Source organism: Clarias gariepinus, chromosome 16, assembly GCF_024256425.1.
Source record: "Clarias gariepinus isolate MV-2021 ecotype Netherlands chromosome 16, CGAR_prim_01v2, whole genome shotgun sequence".
Classification (NCBI taxonomy): Eukaryota; Metazoa; Chordata; class Actinopteri; order Siluriformes; family Clariidae; genus Clarias; species Clarias gariepinus.
Genome location: NC_071115.1, coordinates 29,553,890 through 29,581,871, shown reverse-complemented (window position 1 = coordinate 29,581,871; position 27,982 = coordinate 29,553,890). Strand labels below are relative to the sequence as shown.

Here is a 27,982-nt window from a genome sequence, read left to right as displayed (position 1 = left end):
ATAGAAAGAAAATTAAGAAGAGAAGTGAGTGAGAAATGAAAAGCCTGCGTGAGAAACGTGAAAATATAAAAAGAAAGAATGTAAGAAAGGGGTCTTGGACACACAGCATCATGGAGCATGCTCAGAGCTAACACAACCTGCAATGCTGTTCATTGAGGCAGGAAATTAAATAAATAAATAAAAACTGCTCTTGTACCTTTAATTTACATTTTTACGCTGTTATTATCTACAGTAACATCAGAGATGATTTAATCGCACAAAATGTCATCATGGCGGTGCAGAAGAGGATGTAAAAGCCAAGCTTTACAAACTTTTTCAGCATCGCATGTGTGTGTGTGTATAGTATCTGTACCTGGTGATGGCCTGAGAGAGGCACAGACGCAGTGTAAACCGTCAAACCGGACTGAAAAACGAGCGTTTGAAAGCAGGCCTGTGGTTATTGAGAGTTATAAATATCTACAGTTTCCACGTCGATCCGAACGTTTGAGTAAATATTCATTTGCGCCGGAGGAAAAAAAAAAAAAAAACAGATCGGAAAACTGCACCATGCATATCGTCCGTGTTTAGGTTCTACAGTAGCAGCTGCATCGCAATAAGTCTTCGTGTTAGCGGAGGATCGATACTGAAGACCTGCGTCACTAATTTCAACACCAGAATGCACCGGAAAGCAGTCTCTCGAGAAAGAGCGAAAGAAATCCTTCAGCAAACCTGGATCGGTGTTTTATTCCCAAACGTTCCCGGCAGTCGTGTCACAGTAATCCTCGCAAGATATCGCTTTAAAAAAATAAAATTTCCGAAGGAACACAAGAGGAACGGCATGACAACGAAAGCGCAAGTAAATTCTCAAGCGTGCAGCGCTGACGCAAACACACAAAAAAAAAGGAAAAAAATCTACGCGGCTGTTCACGGCTAATAATTTGAGTATTTTTATTTTTTCTTAGAGGCGACTTCACTAAACAGAGTGTAAATATAGCAGAGAGGGAAAATCTCAGTCTCTTTCGCGCTCATCCTTTTTTTCCTAGCTTCTCCTGGTCTTGTTTTTCTGGAGTTCAGGACTACTGTAGCTGAGTGAATCTGGTTTTTACGCTCCGAGAAAAAAGAAAAACGGAGAGATGAACAAGTTTGATTTTGCTTTATGGTTCGTGTGTAAAGGCTGATGGTTTTGAGATGGAAGCTTGACGCCTCGGACGCCTCGGTGTCGCTCGCTTTCATGTCGCTTTCACACATCAGCCAGGGCCGACGAATACGTCGGAAACATCCGGAAGATCCTGACCAGCTTCCCTTTTACCTCTCGCACTGCCTCAACTTCGACTCCATCTTTGTCCTTTCCGTCGATTCCCCTCGTGGGCTTCAAGATGAGTTGGGGGGTTTAGTCATCAGTCTGGTTCGTTCGTCTGAAGGAGGAAGGTTATTTATCGATGATGACGAGGATGCGGGCTCTTCGCCGTCCCTACTCGATGACCATGCAGCGCGGCAGGTGCTGGGAGTAGTACTTAAAGAGCTCGGCCGTGGCACCGGGGCAGTTGGTCAGTTCCAGTTCCTCCAGATCCTGCAACTGGATCAAGCCTGAGAGGCCAGTGGTGGTCAGCAGGGGGCAGCCTGGTACAGGGGACGAGACAGAGACACACGTGAGCGCCACTTCCTGTCCAGAACTTCCTGCTCATCATGAACTCGTAAAAGGCAACAGCGCAATAAAACTCTAGCGTCCGGTTACGTTACAGTGAACGCCAACGTTAAATAGGACTGACACTCAGGAATGACAAAAGAAGAGGAGGAACAAGGACATCAAAAATAAGAATATCAAAACATTAAGGCAAAAGAAAGACCGAGTAAAAGAAGGATAAAGAGATAGAGAAGCAAAAATAAGGAAAGAACAAAAGGACGGAAGGAATAAAAAAGGAAAGGACGTCAAAGATGCAGAAGGAGGAAAAATAAAAAGGAAAGAAGAAAAAATTGAAATATAATGGACATGAGACAAAGGTAAAAAAAAGTGAAAAAACAAGAACATGCAAAAGAACAAAACATGGAAAGAAAGAAAGAAACAAATAAACAGAAGAAGAAAAAGGGAAAGGAAATGAGACAAAGAACTAATTTTTTTTTTTTAAAAAGAACATAATTAAAATAAAAACAAGAAAGGAAAATAAAAGAAAGGACAGACGATAGAGAAAAATGCATAGGAGAAAGCAAGTCGGAAAGAACTAAGGAAAGAAAGTAAAATATAGCAAGGAATAAATGTTGGCAGAAGCAAGCAAGAAGGAAAAGCAGAAAAGAACGGAAGCAAGACAAAGACAAAAAAAGAATGAAAAAGGAAACAAAAGATGTGAGAGGACAGAAACGTTCTAACAATATAAAAAAATCAAATTGAAAGAAAGAAAAAACTAAAAACTGAAGAATAAATTATGTAGAAAGTAAATGAATGAAAACAATAAAAAAGGTAAGTAAGATAAGTGAGAAAAAAAGGAAAGGAAAATTAACACTTGTCGTGTGTAAAGAATGAAGCGGACATACCTGCTAGAGAGAGAAGCCGGAGACTCCTCATACCAAACAAGTGCTGCAAGCCAAAGTCCTGCACCTACACACACACACACACACACACACACACATAGTATTCAATTGTATAACTGGTACATGTTTCCCGTTTATACATTTCCGTTTCTGTCATTGGAAAAGTTGATCGGTGATTACTGGTGTGTTTCCAAGCCGTCCGGGTGACTACAGGAGATCAGTCTGACGGTAGACAGACACGCTGCCCAAACAATCCATGTTTTCCCCATGAGGCTGAAGTGGCGCTATGATGCTATGACTTTAACTCTTTATCTCTGGATATTAAGGAAAGCAAATAATTAACATCTCCTCCATTGTTACTTGCATCACACACGAGGTCTTGTGAGATTAAATCTTGATTGCAAAGAATTGATTTGCAAACTATTACAAATTGTTGTATTCATGTTGAATGGTTGATTATTTGCTGATTCCACACTTATAAATACCACGCTGTATGAATGCTTCGATTGTATTACAGAGCGAGATCTCTTCTTGCCGGCCGTGCTGAAAGCCCAGGGTTCGTGCCTGCAGGGCATCCTTAGAGCCGGTCCCAAGCCTGGATAGAACGTGCGAGGAACTTTGCCAAGTTGGATTGCCGAGTGCAGAAACATTAAGGCACTGAATTACCTTCATTATTGCATCATTAGCCAGGTGTAAGGTATCTCAGACTAATGATGGAAGCTGCAAGACTTTTTTTTTTTTATCTTCCTCTTTTTCAGCGATAACCAAAGCAAACCTTCAAATACATGCAAAGTGTTCTCCACTTTGAACACCTCCACTCAATCCTCTTCCATCCTCACCACCCACATCCCTGGCTGCGTCCTTCAAAGCCAAACTGGTGGGCATTAGCAGACAGTTCTTCTTGCCACATACACCCACCCAATTCTTTTTTTTTTTTTCTATCTTCAGCACATATGAGGTCCTACATTCTGGCCTGATCTCATTGCTCTGCAATTGTTGCGCTGACAAATCCACTTGTTCATGATGGTGACTCAATATTGCCCTGGGGTGTGTGTGCACGGTGCCCTGAGCTGAGTTCCTCCCGCCATTGTCATCAGTGTTCCCAGGTTCCCAGGACTAGCTTATTGCTATGTGATGAATGTTTTGTAAGGTAGATTCCTGGGTACTAGCATGTCATACTCTCAAATTATACAAATTTTTTTTATCCTCCTTGGCGCTGTATTCAGGGTTGGTCTAAAAGCAATGACCCAGTCACCAGGCTTTTATGGAAATGACTGTTTTGTTTACAAGAATTTTATCTGGACTATCGGTTTTAACCCCAAGTCCAAACCATTTAAGCCAGAAAACAGTCCAGGTATAGAAAATATGGACATAATAAAGAGGGTTCAAATGTAATGTGGAACAACAGTACTATGTATTTAAACATGTACACTACAGTGGCTATGTCAAACTGCCAGACAGTGGCGCTAGAACAGAAACATGCCTCTATTTTAGTTAAACTCCGCCCATATCCTCAAATCCCACACACTTGTCTCTAGTTATGGTTCCGGTTATTTCAATATTAAATGCTTATATCAGTTCAGCTGGTTATTACTCAAAAGTTTCACCGGCTAGATAACTGCAGTACATGTATTTTACTGCACACTGCTTTGCTTTGTGAGCATTCATGTCACAAATGAATAAACATACAAGATGTCCAGTACAAACATGAGGAAATGTCTTGGAGTGAAGTCAGGACGTGGTGATAACTCCCAGACGAGTTCCAAGTACAAGTGGTGTTGGTGAATGATGATGTGTGTGCAGATGCGTCTCTTCCTTCAGCAAGTGACCAGTTATCTGTCGATTTTCAAGAATCAGGCTTTCCCCTCGCCAGGATTCTTCATGGAAACGTCTGCAGTGGGCTCCGAACGATCTCCACCGAGATCATCGTTCACGGACGTACGGCCTTCTTTTATATGTTTGCACCGTTCAGATGTTTAACTGCAGCTAAGAGTCTTATTACCTTAAAATAGTCGTTGTAGTAGAACCCACACAGAAGTTCACTTTAATTACAGGACTACGTTGGGTGAGACGGAAATTACCTGACAACACCAGCGTAAATAAAGACTGCGAAGTGAGGACATGGTGGAGAGGTACCCGAGGCCCGTGTCTGTCACCCTCACGCATCTAAAGACAAAAAAAAAAAGATAATAATTAATAACATTTGGACTTAAAAAAAAAAATTCTATAGTGCCATTGAGCACTGATTAATTATCTACTGTATGATCACATTGTCTATGAAGTATCGGAAAATTATACAGGAATTATAGATTACGTAAAGTCTAGTCTCCACATTTACTTACGTGCCCCAAGTAGATGTTTGCTGTCTTAGTAAAATAAATAGGCATGACTTATACCTGATAAATAAATGATGTTTAATGAACAGGTCTGTCTAAACAGCAGGTTTATGCAAGATAATGCTTAATGCCATATACAACTATATTCTGCATGTGCAATATTAATCTACTAGGCATTGTTTAGTGGATATTTATTGGTATTCTAATTAAAGAATACACAACATTCCAGATTCTTGGCTTTTGAGACACAAGTGAGCAACAATTTGCTAAGTTTACTTTTTTATTTATTGTTTGTTGTTTTTTTGTTCTTCTTAAACAGCGTACCCCATCAAATGAATTTAATCCATTCAGGAGGCGAGTTCTTAAAGCGAAAATTCGTACTGCGAAGCTTATTTTCCCATAAGAAATAATAGAAATGCAGATAATCCGTTACAGACACCCAAATATACTGCCAATATTACCAATTTCCAAAACTATTATCATATTTTTGCATATAAAAACTATTAAAACATTTAGAAAAGTTTAAAAAAACGAAAGTTGAAAGTGAAAGTGGCTCCCTTTTCTTCTTGCTATCGTCCTTGCTAAGATCGCGCATCCATGATGCTATGTCTTTAATAAATCTTGCACAAAATCCATAAATGTCCATATATGTAAACTCTCTAAAAACTATTTAAAATAGCCCTTACTTGGTTTTCCACTGACGCAAACAAGTTTGAACGGCTCCCGGATGTACACGCAATGCACGTATGTGAAAATGCTGAAAATGCTTTGTCTGCCGAGACAAATTTCAAAATGACAAAAATGTAATTTCAATTTCCTAAGGCGAAGATTTGTGAGGTGGGGCGTCCGTAGTCCGAGTTACCACTAGCTTTAAGCAGCTTCTCATACTAAATCTTTAGTTGTTTAATTTCCATGTTATATGCTCTGTTTTGTTCTAGCTTTGTCAGCATAGTAGCAAAGCAAGCTAACTCTACTATCTACTGGCTACACTTACTAGAGCGTAATTCGATTATTACAGTCTGGTCTATCAACTGTTTTCCATATGTACGCAGAATAATAAATACTTGCCAGTCTAAACTTAAGCATTTCCTTACAGTCACTTTGTGTCTCACGTACCGGTCGAGAACGAGCTCCTCAAGCTTGTGCAGATCGCAAGCGATGTACTCGAGTGCAGCGTCTGTAATGCGCGGGCACCAGGACAGATCGAGGCTACGCAGCTTGCGCAAGTTCTCGGCCACGAGCTCGACGCCGTCGTCCGTGATCTTCGAGCAGCCCGAGAGGCTGAGTGCGGTCAGGTTGGGCAAGCTGTGCACCATGTTCACGACGCCGTGGTTGGTGATCTCCCAGCAGGAGTGCAGGCGCAGCGTACGCGTAGTGCAGCCCTGCTTGGCCGTGAAGTAGGCCATGGCCGTGTCCGTCACGTGGTACGCCTGCAGGCTGAGCTCGCACAGATTGGGCAGGAGCTGCGAGATGGCCGCCACAGCGTCGTCGGCCACGTTGATGCAGTCGCTGACGCTCAGCGACGTGAGCCGAGCGTTCAGACTCGACCACAGGCCCGCCTCGGTGAAGTCGTTGCAGCCTGAAAGCTCCAGGTGTAGCAGGCCCTGCATCTGCTCCAGCATCACCTGAGAAGCGTGGAAGGATAAGCATCTGGCATGACTGATTTGGTTTCAGAGCAGGGAATAATTATACTCGCACAGTCATCATTTACTTCACGCTAGACGAGACCGCCAAGAGCGGTTTTAATGTGGGTTTAATGTGTTTCCTGGTTATAAATTCAGGGGTGGACAAATTAGTAGCCCTGGTGCTGGCGGGAAGCAGATTTCACACCACGACCATTTGATTTCTTTATTTTTTTTTCTTTTTGCCCAGAGGATATATATCATACTCCCTGTTGTGGTTCGCTACATAAAAGTATAAAAGCACCATTATGTTGTAACTATAGCGCAAGCTTCCGAGTTTATGATTCACCTTCCCCTGAATTGATTCTATTAAATAAAATTAATTTCTGATTACAACGAGTTAGTTAATAAGATTTAAACGGTCGTTGTTTTTACTGTTCCTTTATTACAAACGATGAACTACTGCTAATGAAATTGAAATGGATATCGCTCAGGCGTATTTGGCAATGCAAGATATTGCAGAGCAGTAGTTTAGTAGGAGATGAAACACTTGAGATGGTGTGCTGTTATAGGAAAATAATCAGCGCCATGGTGGTGTGACGAAACACTGATGAGACTCTGTTGTTAGAGTTTCTGAAGTTAGAGTGAGAAATTGTACTTCTTAGCGGGTTATATTTACATTTACATTTGAGAAGAAGTTCACTTATGTTATAGCAGCTTCTCTTTAAGTTCATAAGAAAAAACATAAAATGTCCATCTTGAAAACTTTCCTGTTTTTTATACTAAACGCTTGTTTTCCGATGCATTTGATTTGAAAACAAGCCTGATTCCCAATATCTGTCACTAAGCAACAGCATGCGTTCTTCAACTGCTGTTACGTCCTAACGACGGGATTTATTCGGACTGAGTGGAACATCGATTCAGATGAAGCACGGGATTAATCCGAGCTCTGGGTCGTTTAGGTAAGTGGATCACGTCCACGTGCTGATCAGCGGAACGGCGCGGACGTTCGAGAGAAAACCGACATGGATAGCATCACTAACAACTCAAGCGGTCGCCATGACGACGGCAGGCCAGGTCCTCAAAATAGCATCAGCTCCGAGGCGAGTGGGACGAGTGCAACCGTGGCTGTGTGTTGCTTTCGAAAGAGGGTGATTTATTTATTTTTTTAGGCTGAAGCACAGAAGCTAAATTAAAAGCTCATGACACGTTGCTGGACTTGAGAGATTAAAACTGTACAAATATTTTGCATTTATTTGGTTAGAAATAGTATGGAAATAAATACTGGTACGAGTAATAGTGCACATGAAGTGAAATAATTCATTAATAAATTTGTAACGTTATTAGGTCTTGTGTGTGGATTTCTTAGATAATAAGACTGAAATAAGTTATTAAGACTTAAATCAAGATCTGGACATAGACATTCATGTAGGAAATCAATAGGGTCAAACGATTACACTTCCTTTTTTATACTCTGTGTGTTATTTAGTTTGAGGTTTTGTCCTCTTATATTTTTATCTAATGCTTCAGGGCTACTTCTTCTCTTACCTCGAGCCCTGCGTCCGTGATGGTGGAGCGCTTCAGGCTGAGTGACTTGACTCCCTTCTTGGACAGCGGGTAGTTGTCGATGAACTCGCAGATGTCCAGGTCGGAGACGCCAACCAGGCAGAAGGAGTGGAAGCCACGTAGCGCGAACGCCTGCAGGCTCACAAACTCCTTCTCACCATTGGGCAGAGCATTATAGAGCTCCTTGGCATGCAGGACCGGGGTCACACCCTCCCAGAACTTGGGCTGGTAGAGGACTTTACGCCATGTTTTACACACCTGGGCCAGAGCGCACTTCTCGGCCGTGGTGAAGTACCATAGCAGCCGGTTTAACACCTTCTCGTCGAGGGCCAGCTGCCTCTCCAGTTTAACGTACTGCCTGGCGTCGGTGGCCATGGGAAGTGGCTCTAAGTGGTACGGCAGACTGGGGGGCACCGAGGATGCCTGGCACAGACGGTTCTTGGCGGCCGGCGTGCCCTTGGTGATGCTGGCCGAGCCGAGGCCGTTGGGCTGGGGAGGAAGCTTGACCATGCCGTTCCGCGTCACACACGGAGACTTGAGTTCACTCGGAGTGGACATGTTAAGCTTTCAGAGCCTGACAATAAAAACAATAAAAATAAATTGATTATTATAATTCATAAAGATTATATAATACTATAATTTCATCATCTACATCAGCAGGTGCTCGAGATTTTCCCCTTCTGGTGTAGAAAAATGTGCACCGAACCAAATAAATAAGATAAGGGGAATGCAAAGAAAAGAACAAAAAATAAGAGAAAAATGAAAAACAGATAAACAAGAAAACAGTGAAAGAAAGAAACCCATCCATCTAATTGTCCTTTTACATCTACGTTTCACATCTGTACTGCACATCTGTCTGTCCATTGTCCATCCATCCGGTTTTATCTGTCTATCTATCTATCTATCTATCTATCTATCTATCTATCTATCTATCTATCTATCTGTCTATCTATCTATCTGTCTGTCTGTCATCCAAACATCCACACGTCTATCTACTTGTCCATTTATAATTATGATATTTCTATCTATATATCTTTTTATCTATCTATGTATTTGTCTGTCTACCTGTCTGATTGTCTGTCTGTTCCTCCATAATTCTGTCTATCTATCTATCTATCTATCTATCTATCTATCTATCTATCTATCTATCTATCTATCTATCTATCTGTCTATCTATCTGTCTGTCTGTCATCCAAACATCCACACGTCTATCTACTTGTCCATTTATAATTATGATATTTCTATCTATATATCTTTTTATCTATCTATGTATTTGTCTGTCTACCTGTCTGATTGTCTGTCTGTTCCTCCATAATTCTGTCTATCTATCTATCTATCTATCTATCTATCTATCTATCTATCTATCTATCTAATGATGAAGAATGCCACAGACCCACAGGCAGAAGTGTAAATCTGTTCAGCACTGTCTCATGCACACCCACGCCATGACATCATGCAGCTATTTATCTCGGTCCACCTTAAAATCCGAGCGCAGATGTGCGTGCTCAGTGTACTGATGCCAGCAGCGGAAAATGTCAATGAAGGTTGTTCACGTTCATCCGTTTTCCTGAATGAACCTCTCGAGAGGCTTTTAACGCGACAGAGACGCAGAAAACGTGCACGCAGATTAGACTGAGCAGCCTGAGTTTGTCGAGCTAAAAATGTACAGATAAAACACACAACACAACAGACACCTGCACACCGACACACTAACACTACAGCACCTGCATAACACATCCACACAAGACACGCACAACTATATCGCTTATGCAAGACACGTAGGCAGGGCATGATGGGAAATCCGAAGCTTAACGCCACCACTGCTTATGCAATCCGAAACAAGCAGGATGGAAAGTCCCACGTTAACAAAGCGATGAAATATTACATTATTCAAATAAAAATATGCAAATATTTAATATTTAAATACCTATTAACTGCATTTTATCACTGTGAGAAGTTCATGTTCCTGGTAAAGAACGTGAATATGAACAGGTCAACTATTTATTCTATTGAAATACTAATTACCTTTATGTACTTTTTTCATATACAATATCGTTCGCTTGATGTGGGCAGTGGTGGCTCAGGTGGTTGAGGCTCTGGGTTTCTGATCGGAGGGTTAGGGGTTCAAACGCCGTCACTGCAGGGTCACCAGTGTTGGTCCCTTGGGCAAGGCCCTCAACCCTCTGCCTATAAAAGAATGACTCTTGCTGTTGCTGGTTCCAAAGAACAGATGGGGAGGTTTGGGCATCGGCAACCAGCAACCCGGCCCCATAAAAACCACCGCTGCTATAGAACCGATGGAACCTATCGCCACATGTGCTCAACAAAATCATTCACTCCATAAAGTTAGAGAGCATCTTGTGGTCAAAAACAGAACCTGCACCAAGCTCTGATAGATGCCCACTGGGGCGGGAATCATGCTGCCACTATTCTCACTCTATGAATGTTTTTAATTGAGGAGGAGCCAAGGGTGCATTATTTTTAAATGGCAAACGTTGGACTAGTTGTAAAAATCTATTTATGATCCAGCAGACTTCTGCAAACAAATTCAAAGTGTAAGACCCAACAATTTACAGAACCCTTTTTGTTTAATCTTGCATTGCAAAGTTTAGAAGACAGACAGAGGAGATGAACAGAAATGCATGCACACCACCACAGGGACCTTGGGTCCCGTTCTAAACCACAAAATCACATTTGAACAAAAACGCATCTAAATTCGATTAAAAGGAGGCTAGACTGTATGCTCGATGAGGAGGAGAAGGAAGCGAGGCGAGCCCTGACAGTTCAGCTGCACTGTGCCGAGAAAAAGCCATATGTAGAAGAAAATAACAGTCAGTTATAAAAATGTTTAGTGTGAGGATGTTTTCCTCACTTTGCAAGCATTCAGGATGTAATGATTCTGGGGGAGCAATGATTTAGTGCGGCAATCCTTTATTATGTGTGTAAGCAAACGATTGCAAACGAGTTATGCTAAAAAATTTGAACTACATATCTAAAATCTAGCTCGAATTGAAAGTACTATTATTATTATTCACATTGCAGCAAAGTTCCAAAGCTGGATACTGATATCAAATTCTAATTTTTATTTGTCACCTGAACAACCATACGCGGTATAAGATGCAATTTAATGCTAATCTAAGCTGTCCGTGACCTAAAATGGAAAGATAGAATACATATACATATACATGTTTTATATACATGTATAATATAAAGAGTTCACTAAAACCAAAGAAATTATTTGCACTAGAGAATACAAATAAACTAAAGAGAGAATTTCCAATAAAATAAATTAAAATAAATAAAATTTAGGTTGTAATGTACAAGTTCCCTACATGTTATGTGTCTTATATTTTTAACTGTTTTATTTTGATTCTAAATCAAATTTTAAGTAGTTTTAAAAGCGTCACTACAAAATGTTTTTATTTTTATTTTAAATCCAATTTTAAATATTTTAAAAAGTTTTATTGCTATTATTTTCTATTTCTTTTCGTGATTAGTTTCTTCTGTTTTATGTAAAGCACTTTAAATTACCATTGTGTATGGAATGTGCTATACAAATAAACTTGCCTTGCCTTGCCTTACATGTGAACATTCGAGTTATGAACTTTTGAAGATATGAACATTTCACGCAGGTTCAATCATGGAAGTAAGATCACATGTCCAACGTACATTGTCACATTGCTAAATTCTTTTAACATGAATCGTTTAACCATGATTCATTAGAAATCAAGGCATGATTCTAAAGAACAAGGACAAGATCATGGAACCTGTTAGTTTTATACTGTGTATAGCTGATTGTCTTAGTATCCTACTACCTAGGCAATGCTTGTTGGAATCAGGAACAAATTGGACTTACGAATGAGCTCTCGGAATAGAACTTGTTCGTATGTTGAGGACTTACTTTTATATATAAAAATATATAAAATGCAAAAGATTGACAATGAGCAATGTGTAACGGTAAATTGAGGGTATGAAATGAAGTGTGTGTGTGTGTGTGTGTGTGTGTGTGTGTGTGTGTGTGTGTGTGAAATGATGTGTGTGTCAGCAGCAGTGTTAGTGTCCATGTTCCAAAGTTGTATAGATTAACATATAGCCATGAAACAATGAATCAGTCTTTTTGACCCTCTAAGGCTTTTACATATACATAAAATAATATTATAATTTTTTATACATAAAATAAATATACGTATTTAAAAAATATGGTTTAAAAATATCATAGGTGCATTTTTGTTTTTGGAATGTGCACAACTTGTGGTATTTGCACGAAATTGTATGTAAGTATTCCTAAAGATTCATTTATGCAAATTTATGCCAAGTGTGTAAAAACCAGGTGACAGCCATCTTTCAAACTTTTCATATTTTTCATTTTAATCCAGCCATTTAAATTTTCATTATATTTTTATATTAGCATGAAACGTAAGCCTAATACATCTACTAACTAGCTAGGTATTTCCACTGACACTGAACTACTGAGAGCAGCCAAATGTTGCTTTTTACTTAAGATAGTTGTTGTACAATTATAAGACAACACTTGCTTCTTATGGTGACCTTAAGCGAAATCTTGTTAGTATGGCATAACTTTTGTTGCATTTTTAATAAAGGGAGCCGTTTTCAGCTCGTTTTTTAAAGCAGCCAGTTCCAAGATGAATCATAAATTAAGGTGAGGTTTAATGTCTATTTATTTTATATTTAGCTTCATTTACATGTCCTTTTTAAATGTTTTGATTGTTTTTATATACAAAAGTATGATTATAGTGTTGGAAATTGGTAATATTGGTAATATTTTAGGGTGGCTGTAACAGATTATCTGCATTTACATTATTTCCTATGGGACAATGCGTTTCACAACACGAAATTTCACTTTAAGAAATTGGCCTCCGTAATAGATTAAATTTGTATACCGAGATTCCGCTATATTTAAAGAGATAGAAATGACTTCTAACTAGTCTTGGATTTTGGGAATCCATTCTTTGCAAAATGTGTACATTTTGACTGATTGATGAGATTTCGTTAAAAATTTAATTAACACTTACAAATCGCCCGCTGCACAATGCAGACACACGTTTTGTTTTGAAACATACTTTTTGTTCCAGATGCTTTCAAGTTCTTTGTTTCTTTTTAAACCCAGTTGTTGGCTTGTTACCTGACTGCATCCACCTTTTCCTGTGTTAGCTCATCGATTTTTTTTATTTTTATTTTTTGGCCTTTAATTCGCTTTTGCTTATTGTAGTGGCTCCACATGATCCATATGTTCCCATTTAGCTTCAACATAGATACATTTCAGTCTCAGCTATTCTTCAGTGCATTATCTCACGTGGATACTGAATATTTCTGCTTTAATATTCTTGCACTCATCTCAAACGTTATTCTCTCACAAGTCAGGCATGGCTGCTACTTTATAATTTGTCATCATTTTTAGAGACTAAAGACCTTATTTTATATTTTACATTGATGTTTCAGCTGTAGTATTTATAATTTTACATTCGCTTGGTACAAAACCCCGAACCTGATAAGTTATGAGCACATCTTTCCAACTTTGTCTGTACGCCCTTGATGACTTGTGAAATTGCAGACCTTATAGTCCGGACTTCTTACTTTCTGTGGGCTCAAAACCCTGAGGTCTGCAAATTCACAAGTCATCAAGGTCGTACAGATAAAGTTGGCAAGACGCCGAAAGAACCCGTAGCTCATCATGTGTGGGGTTTTGTACCAGGAGATTTGACTCAGAAATACTGGGATCGACTTTAAAGGGGATACATTATGGAACATTCACTTTTGATCATTCTGACAGTTGTCCAGTGTACAAACATGTACAAACCAAAGAAATCAGAGAGGAAAAAAATTCTCTCTCTCCTTTTTGTCTGTAAGAACACATAATATAGATACAATATCTTCTGATAGACTTTTCCAACTGATGTGACCTCATATTAGAAAATCCCCTTCCCTGGACTGTTGCCCAGCTCTTTTGTTATATTGGGGGGGCGTGGCTCTGCAGTAGTGCAACTACATATACGGTGGAATGAAAGTTTCGAGACTAGTTTTATCACAGTCAGAACTGACCTTCATATGTCAGTGTGCCAATAGTGGCGTGCAATTAGTGCTACATTCGAGATGTTTTCCGAAATGATTACTTTGAGATGTTTTTCTCACCAGAAACTTGGTCTCACTTCGGTTAGATTTGGCTCCTGCGAACTTCAACTACTTCCCGAAGATGAAGGTCGCTGTTTTCGCACAATTGCGGAGATCCAGTGCAAATCACATAAGATGCTCGACATGCTTCCAGTTGTGGCAGGAATGCTGGAAATGCTGTATTGCTGTGCAAGGGGTCTATTTTGAAGGTGATAATTTGTACACATAGATAAACAAAGAACTTTCTTGTAAACAGAGCTAATTTAAAAACTACTTATACCACCTTCTAGACACTTAAATGGCAAATTTTGGGGAGGAGTCATATGAAAGGAGTTTGACGTTTAAAAATGCAATCTTGGAGGGATTTCAGCCTGAGCATAAACACACACATTTTGTGGGAGTTCTGAGACATGTGTTAACCTGGTAAACACTAGTAAATCGCCACTGAAGCTAATGACCCGAATAAAAACCCACACCATCCTGTGCACCATGTTGCACAAAAGTAGTAATCTTTCTTTAAAGTGCCTTGTCTAGCAATACATCAGCTTCAGCTGGTACTCTCTGTACCCAAAAGTGGGCCAAAGAAGAGAGCCGTGGCGGCGTGCCAGTGTCGTATCCATATGCCATGCTTACTGAGATCTATTCTGATGTGTTTTTTTTTATAAGGAAACTGCACCAGAGCACTTTAATAAAAACAATTGCTAGATCAAAGTGATATACACAATGAGAGTGACTATATCAAGATTTGTCAATTTCATAATCGAGACAAAATAAAAGGTCTCCTGTAAGTCTCTTGTGAATGTGACTCTGTAATGTTTTGCCACAAGTCTGTATAATCCGTGAAGTCTTAGATGCCATTGAGTAATCTTCTAACACCAGCTATGTCAGATGTGCCAACTTATAATTAACATACTACTTAATAATAAACATAATGTGTTTATGTATAATAATGAAAATTACATAATCATTATGATGGTGAAGTCTTTGCATTTTTAATCATTACCAAAAGGAGCCTCCAAAGTCAGTGTTGTCTAACAGTTAGAGCTAAAGCAATTGCAAGTGTTGCACAATCTCAGAGGCTTTTGCAATAAAATACTCTTGCACAAATCCCATCACGCTTACAGTTTTTAAAGATAAAATTTTAGCATGTTTTAAATTTAAATGAGTGGTTATTATTTTTATTCCATATCAAATCTTTATCTATGCTAAGATGATGCTGCAGATCATTTACAACTTAAAAGCATTAAATATTATTGGATATAATGCTAGTAAAATGTAAGCTGTGATTAAAAACAACATTAAAAAACAAATTCACAGTTAGTTAATCAAATGTCTGTGAATTATTAGGGATACAAATTTTGCCACAGTTTTCAAAAGACAGAAAAAACAGAGTGCAGGCCTGCCAACCAGATGTGCATCCTTACATCCTGAGGCATACAGTATAGACAGCTCTTAAAGAACTGAAAGTGTGTTTACAAGCATGTAAATTGGGTCAACATGTGCCCAGTGGTCTATTTTTCCAAATAAAAAAACGGGCCTAATATACGGACTTGAGGCATGCCATGCTTTGAGATGCTTTGGGATGTTATAAAAAGTTTTGGTTTTTGGCAGTTAACTCTGCTTTGATGTGTAGTGCAGTGAAACAGAAGACAGATGGAGATGGAAAGTTTAAACGAGAAGATGAGGATAGGAGAAGCGAGATTGTAATGGAATCACAGAAATATTCTTACAACAGTAGTTAAAGGAATCATAAATCCCTTCACAGGTCGGGATTCTCCCGATGGCAGGTGCGTGTGTGCACGCAGGTGTGAGTGTAAACAAGCAACAGAGGTCATGTGACTGAGACTAAAATCACTTCATTGTTTAACGCATAAAAATCTCGTGACTGCGCATAACAACGGTGTTCTTTTTATTAGTCATGTTTTCTTGCATTTGAATACAGTGTCAATGACAATGTCATGCAAAGCTTCAGCCAAACTGCTTTGCAATGTAAATGTGCTATGATATATCACGTTATCCTTCTGGTTTGTTGCTTTTTTTAAATTTATTTATTTAAATGCTGACTCCCATTAATAATTCTGTTGTGTTCGAGTCAAAATTGAGCATTTCTAGGTGTTTAGGTGATGCTGGTAGTAATGGTGATTTTTGTTCTGTGATTTATTACAAATTCTGATAAATTGTGTCCATATTATGTGTTCTCATACACTGTGATAATAATTAAAAACATAAGTAAACTCAGCAGTAATGATGTATTTTAGTATTCATGCCCACTGTATTATCTCAGAGCCATACTAAAGAAGGCTTTAAGTTCCGCCCACTCTGCATCTTTACATCATGTCATGTATCATATGTCATATAAAAAATTGTTTTCTGATATATATTGCACTTTATGTCAACTACGTAAAATCTATTAAACTATTAAAAATATAACAAAACATATTTTTTCTTTTTAAACATATTTTTCATTAAATCAGCAATTTTTTTTATAAATAGGACAAAATTTTTCTAACAAAGATGTTTCATTTAAAAAATTAAATAAAATAATATTATGAATTATAATTAATAATTATAGAAATAATAAAAATGACCAAAAATGTGATTTTTATGTTAAAATGATTAATTTAAAAGATTAAACTGAAAAAAAAAACAGTTCCCGAATTGATCAAACACTAACAATTTCATATTCAACAATCATATGAAAAGACTAAAAAAGACTAAATTTTTTAGTATTGACTAAGACTAAGTATAGAAAAAAACATGTATTGAACTAAAGGCAGTCATGTGCATTATTATTATTTTTTTTATATATATATATATATATATAAGAATTAACAAAAACCAGGAAACAATTAACTGATATTTATTGCTTGGAAGCATTACTTGATTTACATGTGTGGTTGGTTTTGCCTTCAAGTTAAATATTTATATGTAAAGTTTTACAAATGATTTCATACATATTTACAATTTCTATTCTAAATTGGCTAATGAAACAAAGCACTGGTACAATAAATCATCAAGGAAAAGAGCTTCAACGCTGCTTCTGTGGACAGATGTGCACTGCTCGGTTTGGGCGACAGGGCACAGGGAATCATGGGATATGAATGAGGCTTATTTTGCTTATTTTTAAAAAAGGGTTATTAGAAATTGTAAGGAGATTTATGTTTAATGTATGGAAGGAGTCTCCAGTGTCAGCGCTTTTTAATTGTCAGTACGATTTCAAACGTTTGTTGTCTGTTTTTTTTTTTTCATGAAAAATAAAAGCTTAAAGGGATTAATGTTTATTGTTGCTATAATGTATGTAATAAAAAAGAACTAACTTGTTGTATAGACATTCCACAATATAAACTTATAAATAATAAATAAATAAAAAGTGTGTTGTTTCATCATCCTTATTTTGACTAAAATAATTAATATTCGAGGTAACTTTTTTTTCTATTAACAAAATATGAAATATGTAGATAACTATCTTTACGTTTCATTATTCCAAATAAATTTGCATACTGAATTCACTTTCTGGTAAACAGCATACAGAACTAGTTAAAATGTAATATTCCATAAATTTGTTTTAATGAATAGAATGTCAGGTGATGAATATTACCTCAGTAATGTGTAATAAGATAATGTCATCATAATGACAGCTCAAGCTAAACATCCTGAAATCATAAATTATTAAGGTAAAGTAATGACATAACATCCTGAACACTGTCTGGAGCAACAGATGGGGTCCAGTCGGTAATCGTACACCAAACATGGCTGTCATGGGAGGTGAATGGAATAAATTATCAACCAAGGGTTTAAAAAATAGGTGAACCAAAGGTTATGTCAAAACAGACACTACATTTTTAAATGAGGCACAAAATTAAGCCAAGCAAATCAAGTCGGTCAAAATCTTGTTCCCAGCCAAATTTTATATCGAATTTTTGTGTTAAAATGCAGAAAATTTTAAAACTATTAATAGAAATTTATTACAGATAGGCTAAGCCAAATAGGACTATAGTATGGCTTTCTTTTTTTTTATTTACTGTACATGGTACTGTTACAACTTTAGAGTTGCAAATATTAGCCAGTTAACAAAATGCTGAAACAAAGAATAAACATGACCAAATTGATCATAATAAAAAAAGAAAAATTAAAGGCCTGATCATTCATTTTGACCAAAGTAAAAGTTCTCACCCAGAATCCTAACCTCTGGATGATGAGAGCTTGGATTGATTTTAATCCAAAAACACGTGTTTTTTTCCCAAAAAAAAAAAAAGCTGGAACCTTCTCAAAATGAGTGTCTACTTGTTTAAAGCTTAAAAGTGTTTAGATTTCTCATAATCATTGTGATGAATTTGGTGCAAAGTCTCAATGCTGCATTTACAAAATTTATAAAAACATGAATATAAAATCCTCCAGGCTGCTAGTGGTAAACATATGCAAATGATACAAAGATATCTGTAGTGTTTGGAAAAACCTGACTAAAGCAAAAAACATTAGCTGGTCAATTGTTTAGTGTATGATAAATTTTTTTACTCTTTTTCTGTACAATGCGTTAGGTAGTTAAGTCTGCTAACAACTTTCTACTTCCAGCAGCAAATGATCTGTAGGATGTAGAAATGCCATCGTGTGTGTGATTTCTCGCTCTGACAGTTCCTCGACCTCAGCTACATCACTCGAGTTCATAATAGATTCTGACTATTTTCAACTCTTACTTTCCCGATTGATTTTGACTTTTGAACCTATCCAAATTGAATCAGGAAGCTGTCACAAGTTTTATTTTCCACTAGTAGCTGGACTTAAACCACCCCAACACTGAGCAGGCACTTACAGTGGTACTGTACCTCGGCATACAAAAGCCCTGCCTCACAAATTCTCGCTTTACCAACTGAAACTTTGCAAGAAATTTGCCTCAGCTTACAAAGCGTTTTCGGCATACAGGCGAACGTTGCCGAACCAAATGCCTGAACAATTGCATGCACGTCAAAAAGTCTTTCAAACGTGTCAATGGAAAGCCAAGCATATATATATTTTTTTTTTGCATTTTGTGCGGGATTTAGTGAAGATATAGATAGCACCACAGGTCCCGAGAATGTTGTTAGCAGAAAGAAAAGGGAGACACTTGCAGTTTGGTTTTTAAAGCAACCGGTGCCAAGAGGAATAATAAATTAAGGTTGAGTATGGTTTAATGTCTATGTAATATTTTACTTTATTTACATGTCCTGTCTAAATGTTTTGATTGCTTTAATAGGCAAAAATATGATAATATTGTTGGGAATTGGTAATATTGGTAACATTCTTGGGTGACTGTAACGGATTATCTGCATTTACATTCTCTCCTATGAGAAAATGTATCTCACAATAAGAAATTTCGCATCCAGGAACAGATTAAATTTGTATGCTGAAGTACCACTGTACTAAAGATGACTGAAAGAACACGACGAGTGTCTCGCCTAGCACGGCACGTTCACGAGGTTCTTCCTACAAGCTTCATATCTGACAATGATATGTGAATGCCGCTTAAATGTTGTCGCGTCCCGAATCATGAGCCGTTCTGACAGCAAAAAACAAACAAACAAGCGAACAAACCAAAATTGCCAGGCACCCAGATCTGCGCCTGTATCCGTTTAGAACGCATAATTGGTACATTTTCTTGAAAATTCCACTAAGACGACGAACGCCGCATCCAAAAGGAGTGCAACCCAAAAGAAGAGGAGTGGGCGGAAATCGATCGTGGTGACGTCACTGCAATCATGGTGATCAAGTTGATTCCTGTTCCTCCGTGAGCTGGTGTATGGGAATAACGGAAGATGACGTCATAGTCAGCGTTGGCTCTAATACATGATGCAGGGTGATGCAAAAAAAAAAAACACACACACACACGGATATATATATATACACACACATACACAAACACAATAAAAAAATCTAATAGACAAAGAGCTAAATGATGATGCAGTTTTCTGTTATTGCCCACCCCCCAGCCCCCAACAACCCCCCTAACACCCCCCCTAAGAGCGCTGGAGCATGGGGTTTATTAAGTTGAACGTTGCGAATGTAACGCGATGGCGCGTGCAGGAGAAATGCGTTTCCCCGAAGAACGCGGTCCGTTAATAGCGGGAAACAGAAACGGTTACTCGCGCGTCATCCCGACACCACGCTTATCCTTTGTTGTTATTGCTGTTATTGTCACTGATGATGATGATGATGATGATGATTAATGTTTATAACGCGTAACAATCTTACCTTATGATGATGTGTGTATATATACATACATATATATATATATTTTTTTTTTTTCAACGCGAGGATTAATCCATGACGGGTGGGTGAGAGCCTTCCAGCGCGGCGCGTTCACGTCTCCCCACAAGCGCGCGCGCACGCGGGACGGGGAAATAAATAAATGTGCGATAAGAGCGGCCCTGCGCGTCCCCGATCGGTGATGCTCCGCCGTGTCGATGTTGCCATAGAGAACTGAGCTCCTTATGGGTTGAAAAAAAATAAAATAAAATAAAATAATGATTATAATGTTTATGTCTATTCTTATCCTTTTTAGTATTAAGAATAAAATATCACGCGAAAACGCACAAACCAAGCAGCGCGATGATGGAGGATAAAAATAACGGAGTGTCTATTCATTCTGTATGTGCACACAAAGCCTCTCTCTCTCTCTCTCTCTCTCTCATCCGCGCTCACAAAAACAGACCGAGCCCATTTAAAGAGATACGAGCAGCAACATCACTAACGCATCACCCGCTAAACTCTGCGCATCATATTCACATTCATATAAACACACCTTTCTGTCATCTCACACACACACACACACACATTTATGGTGTAAACTCTACTCCTTTAGCTCCTGGTAGTTTCCCTAGCTGGTAAAGATGATGTATTAAAATATGATGTAATGATGCTTCATAAAGAAAAACGTGATTTTCTTTTAAAACAATAAAATTAGAAGTCGGAAATTTATTAGATGAAATACCGATTTAAAAAAAAAAAACAACACAGAACAACAGTCATGATCCACAAATTTTATTCTAAGATGACAATTTGATCAATTTGGAGCAACAACAACAACAAAAAAAAGGATACGAGTGTCTGCCAAATGATGGGGAAGATGTAGTGTACAAAAAACAAAATACTTTATGCTTTGTAAAGAAAAACGTGATTTTCTTTTAAAATAATAAAACTAGAAAGTGAAAGGAAATAACCGCCAATAACTAAACAACAGTCATGATCTGCAAAACGTCTAGATGACTGAGAATGAGAGCATAAAAGCGTCTGCCAGATGCCTAAATATAAATGTAAAAATTATAAAAACAATAAGGATGAAGAAAATGTAATCATTCCCAAAAAAAAGAAAATATAATGATGCTTTGTAAAGAAAAATGTGATTTTCTTTTAAAACAATAAAACTAGAAATTACAAATTCTGAAATTAAATGAAATACAGTACAGGTTAAACAATTAACACAAAACAACAGTCATGATCCACAAACCTCTTTCTAAAAGGACAATTTCGTCAATTTAGAGGAAAAAAAAAACAGAAAAGGTTCTGTTTGTTAGTGCTTTTTTTTTTTTTTTAGCAAATCCTTAGGAAAATAATTTATTGTGATACCCACTGTTTTGTTAAGATGTTCTGAAGCATTGTAATAGTATATATATATATATATATATATATATATATATATATATATATATATATATATATAGGCTATATATATATTCTTTTCATTACCAGTCACATGCAAATGTTTTTATCCATTTCATCTAAATAAATAAAAGAAAGGTTTTGTCTGTATATTGGTCAGAACTCGCCCTTGTAATGATTTTTTTAAAGCATCCAATAGTATACAGAATTTTCTGTCTGTCTGTCTGTCTGTATGTATGTCTGTGTTTCCAGCCAGGTTAGTATGATGCTGAGCTGAAAACATCCTGAAACTTTTGTTGCACTTGGATATCTGCCTGAAGTTTAACCTGCACCATAAGTGAAATCAAAATGTTGAGTAAAAGTGATGTTATGAACAGTTATTTGTTGAATTTAATAATCTACTTTCAAAATCTACTAAAATAAATAATTATTATAAAAAAATAATCTACTAAAAATCTACTAATGCGCTACTGGTTGAATGTAAACAAACACCTGCACCAACAGATATTAATTAGAAAAGATAAAGGGAATATTTTTACTGGGATTAGTTCATATTTTCACTTTGGCTGGAATAACAGCTCTAAAGTGGTATAAGTGAATTTTAACTCGATGGAGTTTTTTAGACAAAACCTCATCTTTATCCTTTTATCTACTTTTTCCATTTCTCATCTGTGATTCACTCTCCGATTAACCAACAGGGAGTGTATTTGTCTGATGACGAAAGAAGTACAACTTAGTGTAAACAAGGTGTAAGATAATCAACAATACAAATCAATATTTCATTACTTGTACTAATAAGTTAGACGAAGAGTCTGCCATACAGACAGACAGACATGTACGTGGGCTTCAGCCTAAAATAATCATATACAGTACGTAACTTTTGAAATTAACAACTCAATGACAAGTTTTGTGTTTTCGTGGTATATTTTATTTTACTACTCTAAATATTTTTTATTAATTATTTTTATACAAAAAAGATTATGATAAAAAACAATCCTTATTTGTTTGTAAAGTTGAAATCAAATTTATTTATAAAGAATGAGCTTTGAAAATCTTCTACCTGCCCCAGGGAGTGTACATGCAGTACAGTATACCACATCTACTAATACTACTACTGCTGATTACTACGTCTTCGATTACTTTTGCTGCTACCGCTACTAGTGCTACCACTAGTGCTGCTACAACTGCCACTACTACTACTTATTATTATTATTATTATTATTATTATTATTATTATTATTATTATAGTACTACCAATTCTATTACCACTGATTCTACTACTACTACTACTACTAACAATAATAATAATAATAATAATAATAATAATAATAATAATGGCAATAACTCTCAGCCGAGTTTCTGTAATGTGCAAGTAAATGACTGTGTGTACAGTTCCCACAAACAAGCATGTCTCTTTTTCCTGCAAGTTGGTAATAAGTTGTCGGTTGATTTTTAAGGATCAGGCATTCCACTCATTGAATGCTCACAGGAACTTCGAGCCACCTCGACTGGGTTCGGGATCATCATCCACAGACATACAGCCTTCTTTAAATTGTTTGCATGGTTCAAATGTATCTCAAATGATTCCCATCACTGTACTGTGTTGGAAGTCTGCTGTAAATCTTGATCACTTTTTTCATCTTCATTCACCTGAAATGTCCTCACAAGTCCCGGTTTGACTCGAACGCCCTGTTCATCCTTATACACTTATGATACTGTTCTATACACTAATCTTATTTATTATAAATGCATATATGGCTACTTTATGAATATAATAAGATCCTGTACTAATGTCCTATGGATGTGTAATATTTATAATAACTCCAGCAGGTTTCCTGAACTGTCCTGCTCCACCTTTACCTCGTTATGCATGCAGCACGCGTGCTTCTCCACAAAGAGCGAGCTGATCTATTTATAGCTCATCACCCGCGCGCACTCGCACCCGCGTGCACAATACACGCAGAAATCCTATATGTCTGTTAGAGCGCGCTGCGCGTGCCCGGGACATGAATAATGCAGGGATTTTTGGTGATGTTAGGAGTTAGGAGAGGGGTGCAGAGAGAAGTGCACCCTCTTAATAATGCATCAGTGTGTGTGTGTGTGTGTGTGTGTGTTTGGGGGGAGTAATGGGGGATGTGCTATCTCAAATTTCTAAAAAAGGGGATTATGGGACTGCCTTTATTATATTGCCAGGTCATTTGTTACTGATGCAGCAACCCTTATAATAGGTTTGGCTAAGAATTCATTCACCCAATTAATATTATTTCTTTGCTTTTTTTTAAGCAGATCAATTTCAAAATGATATATATTTTGTTAAGTATAAATGTTATTTTTCATACTTAATTCTACATATTGTTTCATGGTTTGTTTTGTTATTTATTCATAATATATTTTTTAAATAAAACAAATTTAGATTTTCATTATTTTTAACAATATCCAAAATTTCCAACAGATTTATAATTTATATTATATGTTTGTATTCAAATGAGAAAAATTATTAAGATGCATCATAATGCGAATTACAGGCAGTTAATTATCCATGCATCCATCCTTCTATTTATTAATATTATTTTTTTTATTATTTTTAGGACTGGAATTTGTTAAATTATTTAATTACTTACTTGCTTATGTTTGGTTGTTTGTTTATGTGAAACAATACTAGAATTATGTTCCTAGCATTATAAATTGTCTTAATACTACATGTTTCATTGTTTTAATTTGCTTAATTAATTTATATATATATATATATATATATATATATATATATATATATATATATATATATAGTAGTGTATACACACACAAATATTTAAACTTTCACAAATACAGTATTTCAGCAAGACAAATTATTTAATGTAAAATTTGTTGTTTTCATGATAATAATAATAATAATAATAATAATAATAATATCATAGAATATTATTATTACTATTATTATTTTTATTATTATTATTATTATTTTACATTTAAAGTTGTATATTTTCTTAGTTTTTCTAATAAATTGGAAGAAAACAGAATCAGTTACATGGAGTCACTAGTGTATTAATTATGCAGGTTTAACTAATAACTAACTTACTGATTGAAATGTAAATATATTGCTATAATATTTTTGGTCGCACTAACATTAGAGTAAGCTTAAGATGAATGATAGTGTATTTTGTTTTTCATATGTACTTTCAAGGCCATTATTATTATTAACTGCCCCTGATTTTAAATACAATTTGACAACTCCAGTTTTTTGTATAAAATATTAAATTAAGCAAAGTTCATATTCCATTAAAAAAAAAAAAAATTCTCATTTATTTTTTTTAGCATCAGGGAACAAAAAAAATTGCTAGCAATTGTGACATGGATGGCTTTCATCGTGAACAAGTCCAACCTTGGAAAAATAATGAGCTTTTCTTTTTAAATAAATAAACAGGGAATTGTATGGTCTCTTTCTAACCGTTGCAGTTTACAGCCCTTCTGTCTAAGTGGACATGTATATACATGAGGTACACTGGCCATTATTTCCCTGCTAATGTAGTGCACTTATAGCGAGACTTGTGAGCCACTTGGGATTCAGAGAGAGTGGTGCCAGTGTGAGAGAGCCAGGGTCGCCCCCTCCGCTCCTCCAACCCCCCTCACCCCCCCTACACACACACACACTCCCTATACATACACCACACAATGGGTCTGCTTATTATCAGCCCCACTCCACAACAGCACACAAATTAATGACAGGCCTGGGGATTGTCATAAAGCAGAGTTTATACCAGATTAGTGCACATGTCGGTGCTAAAAAGCAGACGTTCAGGCTTTTATGGTCGTGCAATAAATACACAAAAAATACACAAAGGCTTCATTTTCCATCTTTTTCAATTTAAAGGCGAAACTGATTTAACTAATAGTATATATAAGGTTAATGAGTGTGTATGTGTGTGTGTGTGTGTGTGCTCGCTTTTTATTTTTGTCCTCAGTGAGTGTGTTATCTAACAACACTGCCGAGTTGGAGAATTATGCAAAAAGTGTTAAATGTAGAACTGAGAAGCGTTTGCACCTGGCACTGCTCTCCTACGTTTGGCAGTCAAATCAAACCACCAACGATAAAAATGTGGCTGGAGAAATATGTGTGTGTACACAACAAATACAGCATGCACATAGGAGAGGCATCTACTGTATGTCTCGATTCTGATTGGTCGGGACGTGTTGATTAATTTCCTACAACAGCAGCTCGGACAATGGCAGGTTTACATTAATGTGCTCAGTCTAAATTGTTGGTGTTTCTGTGTAACTGCTTATATGTAACAGCGACACTTAGTATTGGAGTCATACATAAGAGTACCTATATATAATAAATAATGAGGCATTATACAGGTTATATTTATATTTAGGAAACTGCATTATACATTACTGCTATGCAATATATTAAATGTCCATGATGTTCATTAGACTCCTAAAAACCTTTGCATTGTGTGGTATGACAGCATGAAACTGGCCTTGAGGATTTTTTTTTTTTTTAAGTTCAATATTTGAAGAAATTCCATCCATCTAGTAACCTTTGTAGTCCAACCAGGGACCATGGAGGCCAGTGGTAACCACTGTATTTATTCCTATTTTGTACGTCCATGGTAGGACCTCTGGTCAACATTCACAGACTACGGGCAATTTCAGAATGGCAATTAGCCTAATTTGCATGTCTTTGGACTGTGGGAGCAAACTGAAGAACCGGGAGGAAACTCACCAAGCATGGAGAGAACATGCAAACTCCATGCACACAGACCTGAGGTGGGAATTAAACCCAAGACCTGGAGGTGTATCATAAAATCATAATATAAAAAAAAAAAAAAAACTACAACAAAGTACACAAAATACACCTTAACAGCATACTATAAATAAAATAGAATTTGACCGAAGAACATACTAATGAAACCATGTAATAAGGTACACAACATACAAAATTTCTAAACTGTGAATCTTTACAATATGCTACAAAATTTAACAACTTTAAATGCTACAAAATGTACTACAAAACCTAACTGCTTATCATGTTTACTACAAAACTGTACAAAACACTACAAATCTTTACAATGGTAATTGCTTTATAATAACACACTTTAAAACTTCAAAAATAACAAATAATTAACACATCAAAAAATTTGTAATGTTACAAAATATCCCTAAACAAAACTGTAAAGCACACTGCAAAACTTTACAGTATTCTACAAACCTTAAGTGTTTTACAACATAAGAGAAAACATTATGACTTAATACATTACAAACCTGGTAATACAAAACCATATAACTTTACAACATGCTACAAATATACTGTATTACAAATCTCAGAGTTGCACTATAAAGAGTTACAAAATATAAACACACTAAAAAAAGTTTAAAACTTTAATGCACATTGCAAAACGTTGTTAATGACATATTAGAAAACATTGCAACTTTGCAAACAACCACATACCTCATAGTACAAAATGTTACAAACTTTACAAAACGTTACAACTTTACAAAAAAAGGACAAAATCTGTCCAAACCTTTACAACATACTACAAAATGTACTACAAATTATTTTCTTTAAATATTAACTGTTCAACACATTAAATGCTTTGTCACAATGCACTAGAAATCTCAAATATAGAACACGCTATAGTACGTAATAATATTAATTTATACACTATATAGGTTTACACGACACTGTAACAACTTTGCAACGGGCCACAAAACTTAACAATTTAATTACTAATGTGGAAAAGTTCAAGGGGGTCGAATACTTTTGCAAGCCACTGTATAACAATATGTTACAAAACTTTACAGAACACTACAAAAAACTTTACAACTGGAAAGGCATTATAATAAATTGACATTCCACAAACTGTAGCAATAGACTACAAAAAATCACAAACCTTTAAACCTTACAAACTGACAGCATACAGGACTTACACACTTGCACCCTACTAAAACCTTGTTTTATACTATAGTGCAAAACTATTACAAAACATTACAACCTCACAACGTGATACAAAGCATAACAAGTTTAAAACATACTACAAACTTTTTAAAATTTTAAACATACTACATTTTACAGCACATTACAAACCTCATATGAAGCAACTTTATAACTTTACAGCATTCAATAAACCACATACTACAAACATTATAACATACTTCAAAGAAAAAAACTACAAAACATTACAGCTTTACAAC

At 36.5% G+C, this 27,982-nt stretch overlaps 1 protein-coding gene across 2 annotated transcripts; it reads right to left on the bottom strand.

Moving 5' to 3' along the window:
- Positions 1 to 108: 108 nt before the first annotated feature.
- On the bottom strand, positions 109 to 20,751 carry fbxl16 (F-box and leucine-rich repeat protein 16). 2 transcript variants are annotated; one of them, XM_053514416.1, is made up of 6 exons: positions 20,384 to 20,751; positions 8,012 to 8,603; positions 5,958 to 6,466; positions 4,587 to 4,671; positions 2,509 to 2,572; positions 109 to 1,599 (listed from the first exon to the last, which is right to left on the bottom strand). In XM_053514416.1, exons 2-6 carry the CDS (start codon positions 8,585 to 8,587, stop codon positions 1,451 to 1,453), a joined length of 1,383 nt encoding a protein of 460 aa, XP_053370391.1. In that variant the 5' UTR covers positions 8,588 to 8,603; positions 20,384 to 20,751; the 3' UTR covers positions 109 to 1,450. The 2 variants fall into 2 exon arrangements, with proteins under 2 accessions (XP_053370391.1, XP_053370392.1); XM_053514417.1 differs by lacking the exon at positions 20,384 to 20,751 and having other exon boundaries at positions 8,012 to 8,865.
- Between the last annotated feature and the right edge of the window lie 7,231 nt (positions 20,752 to 27,982).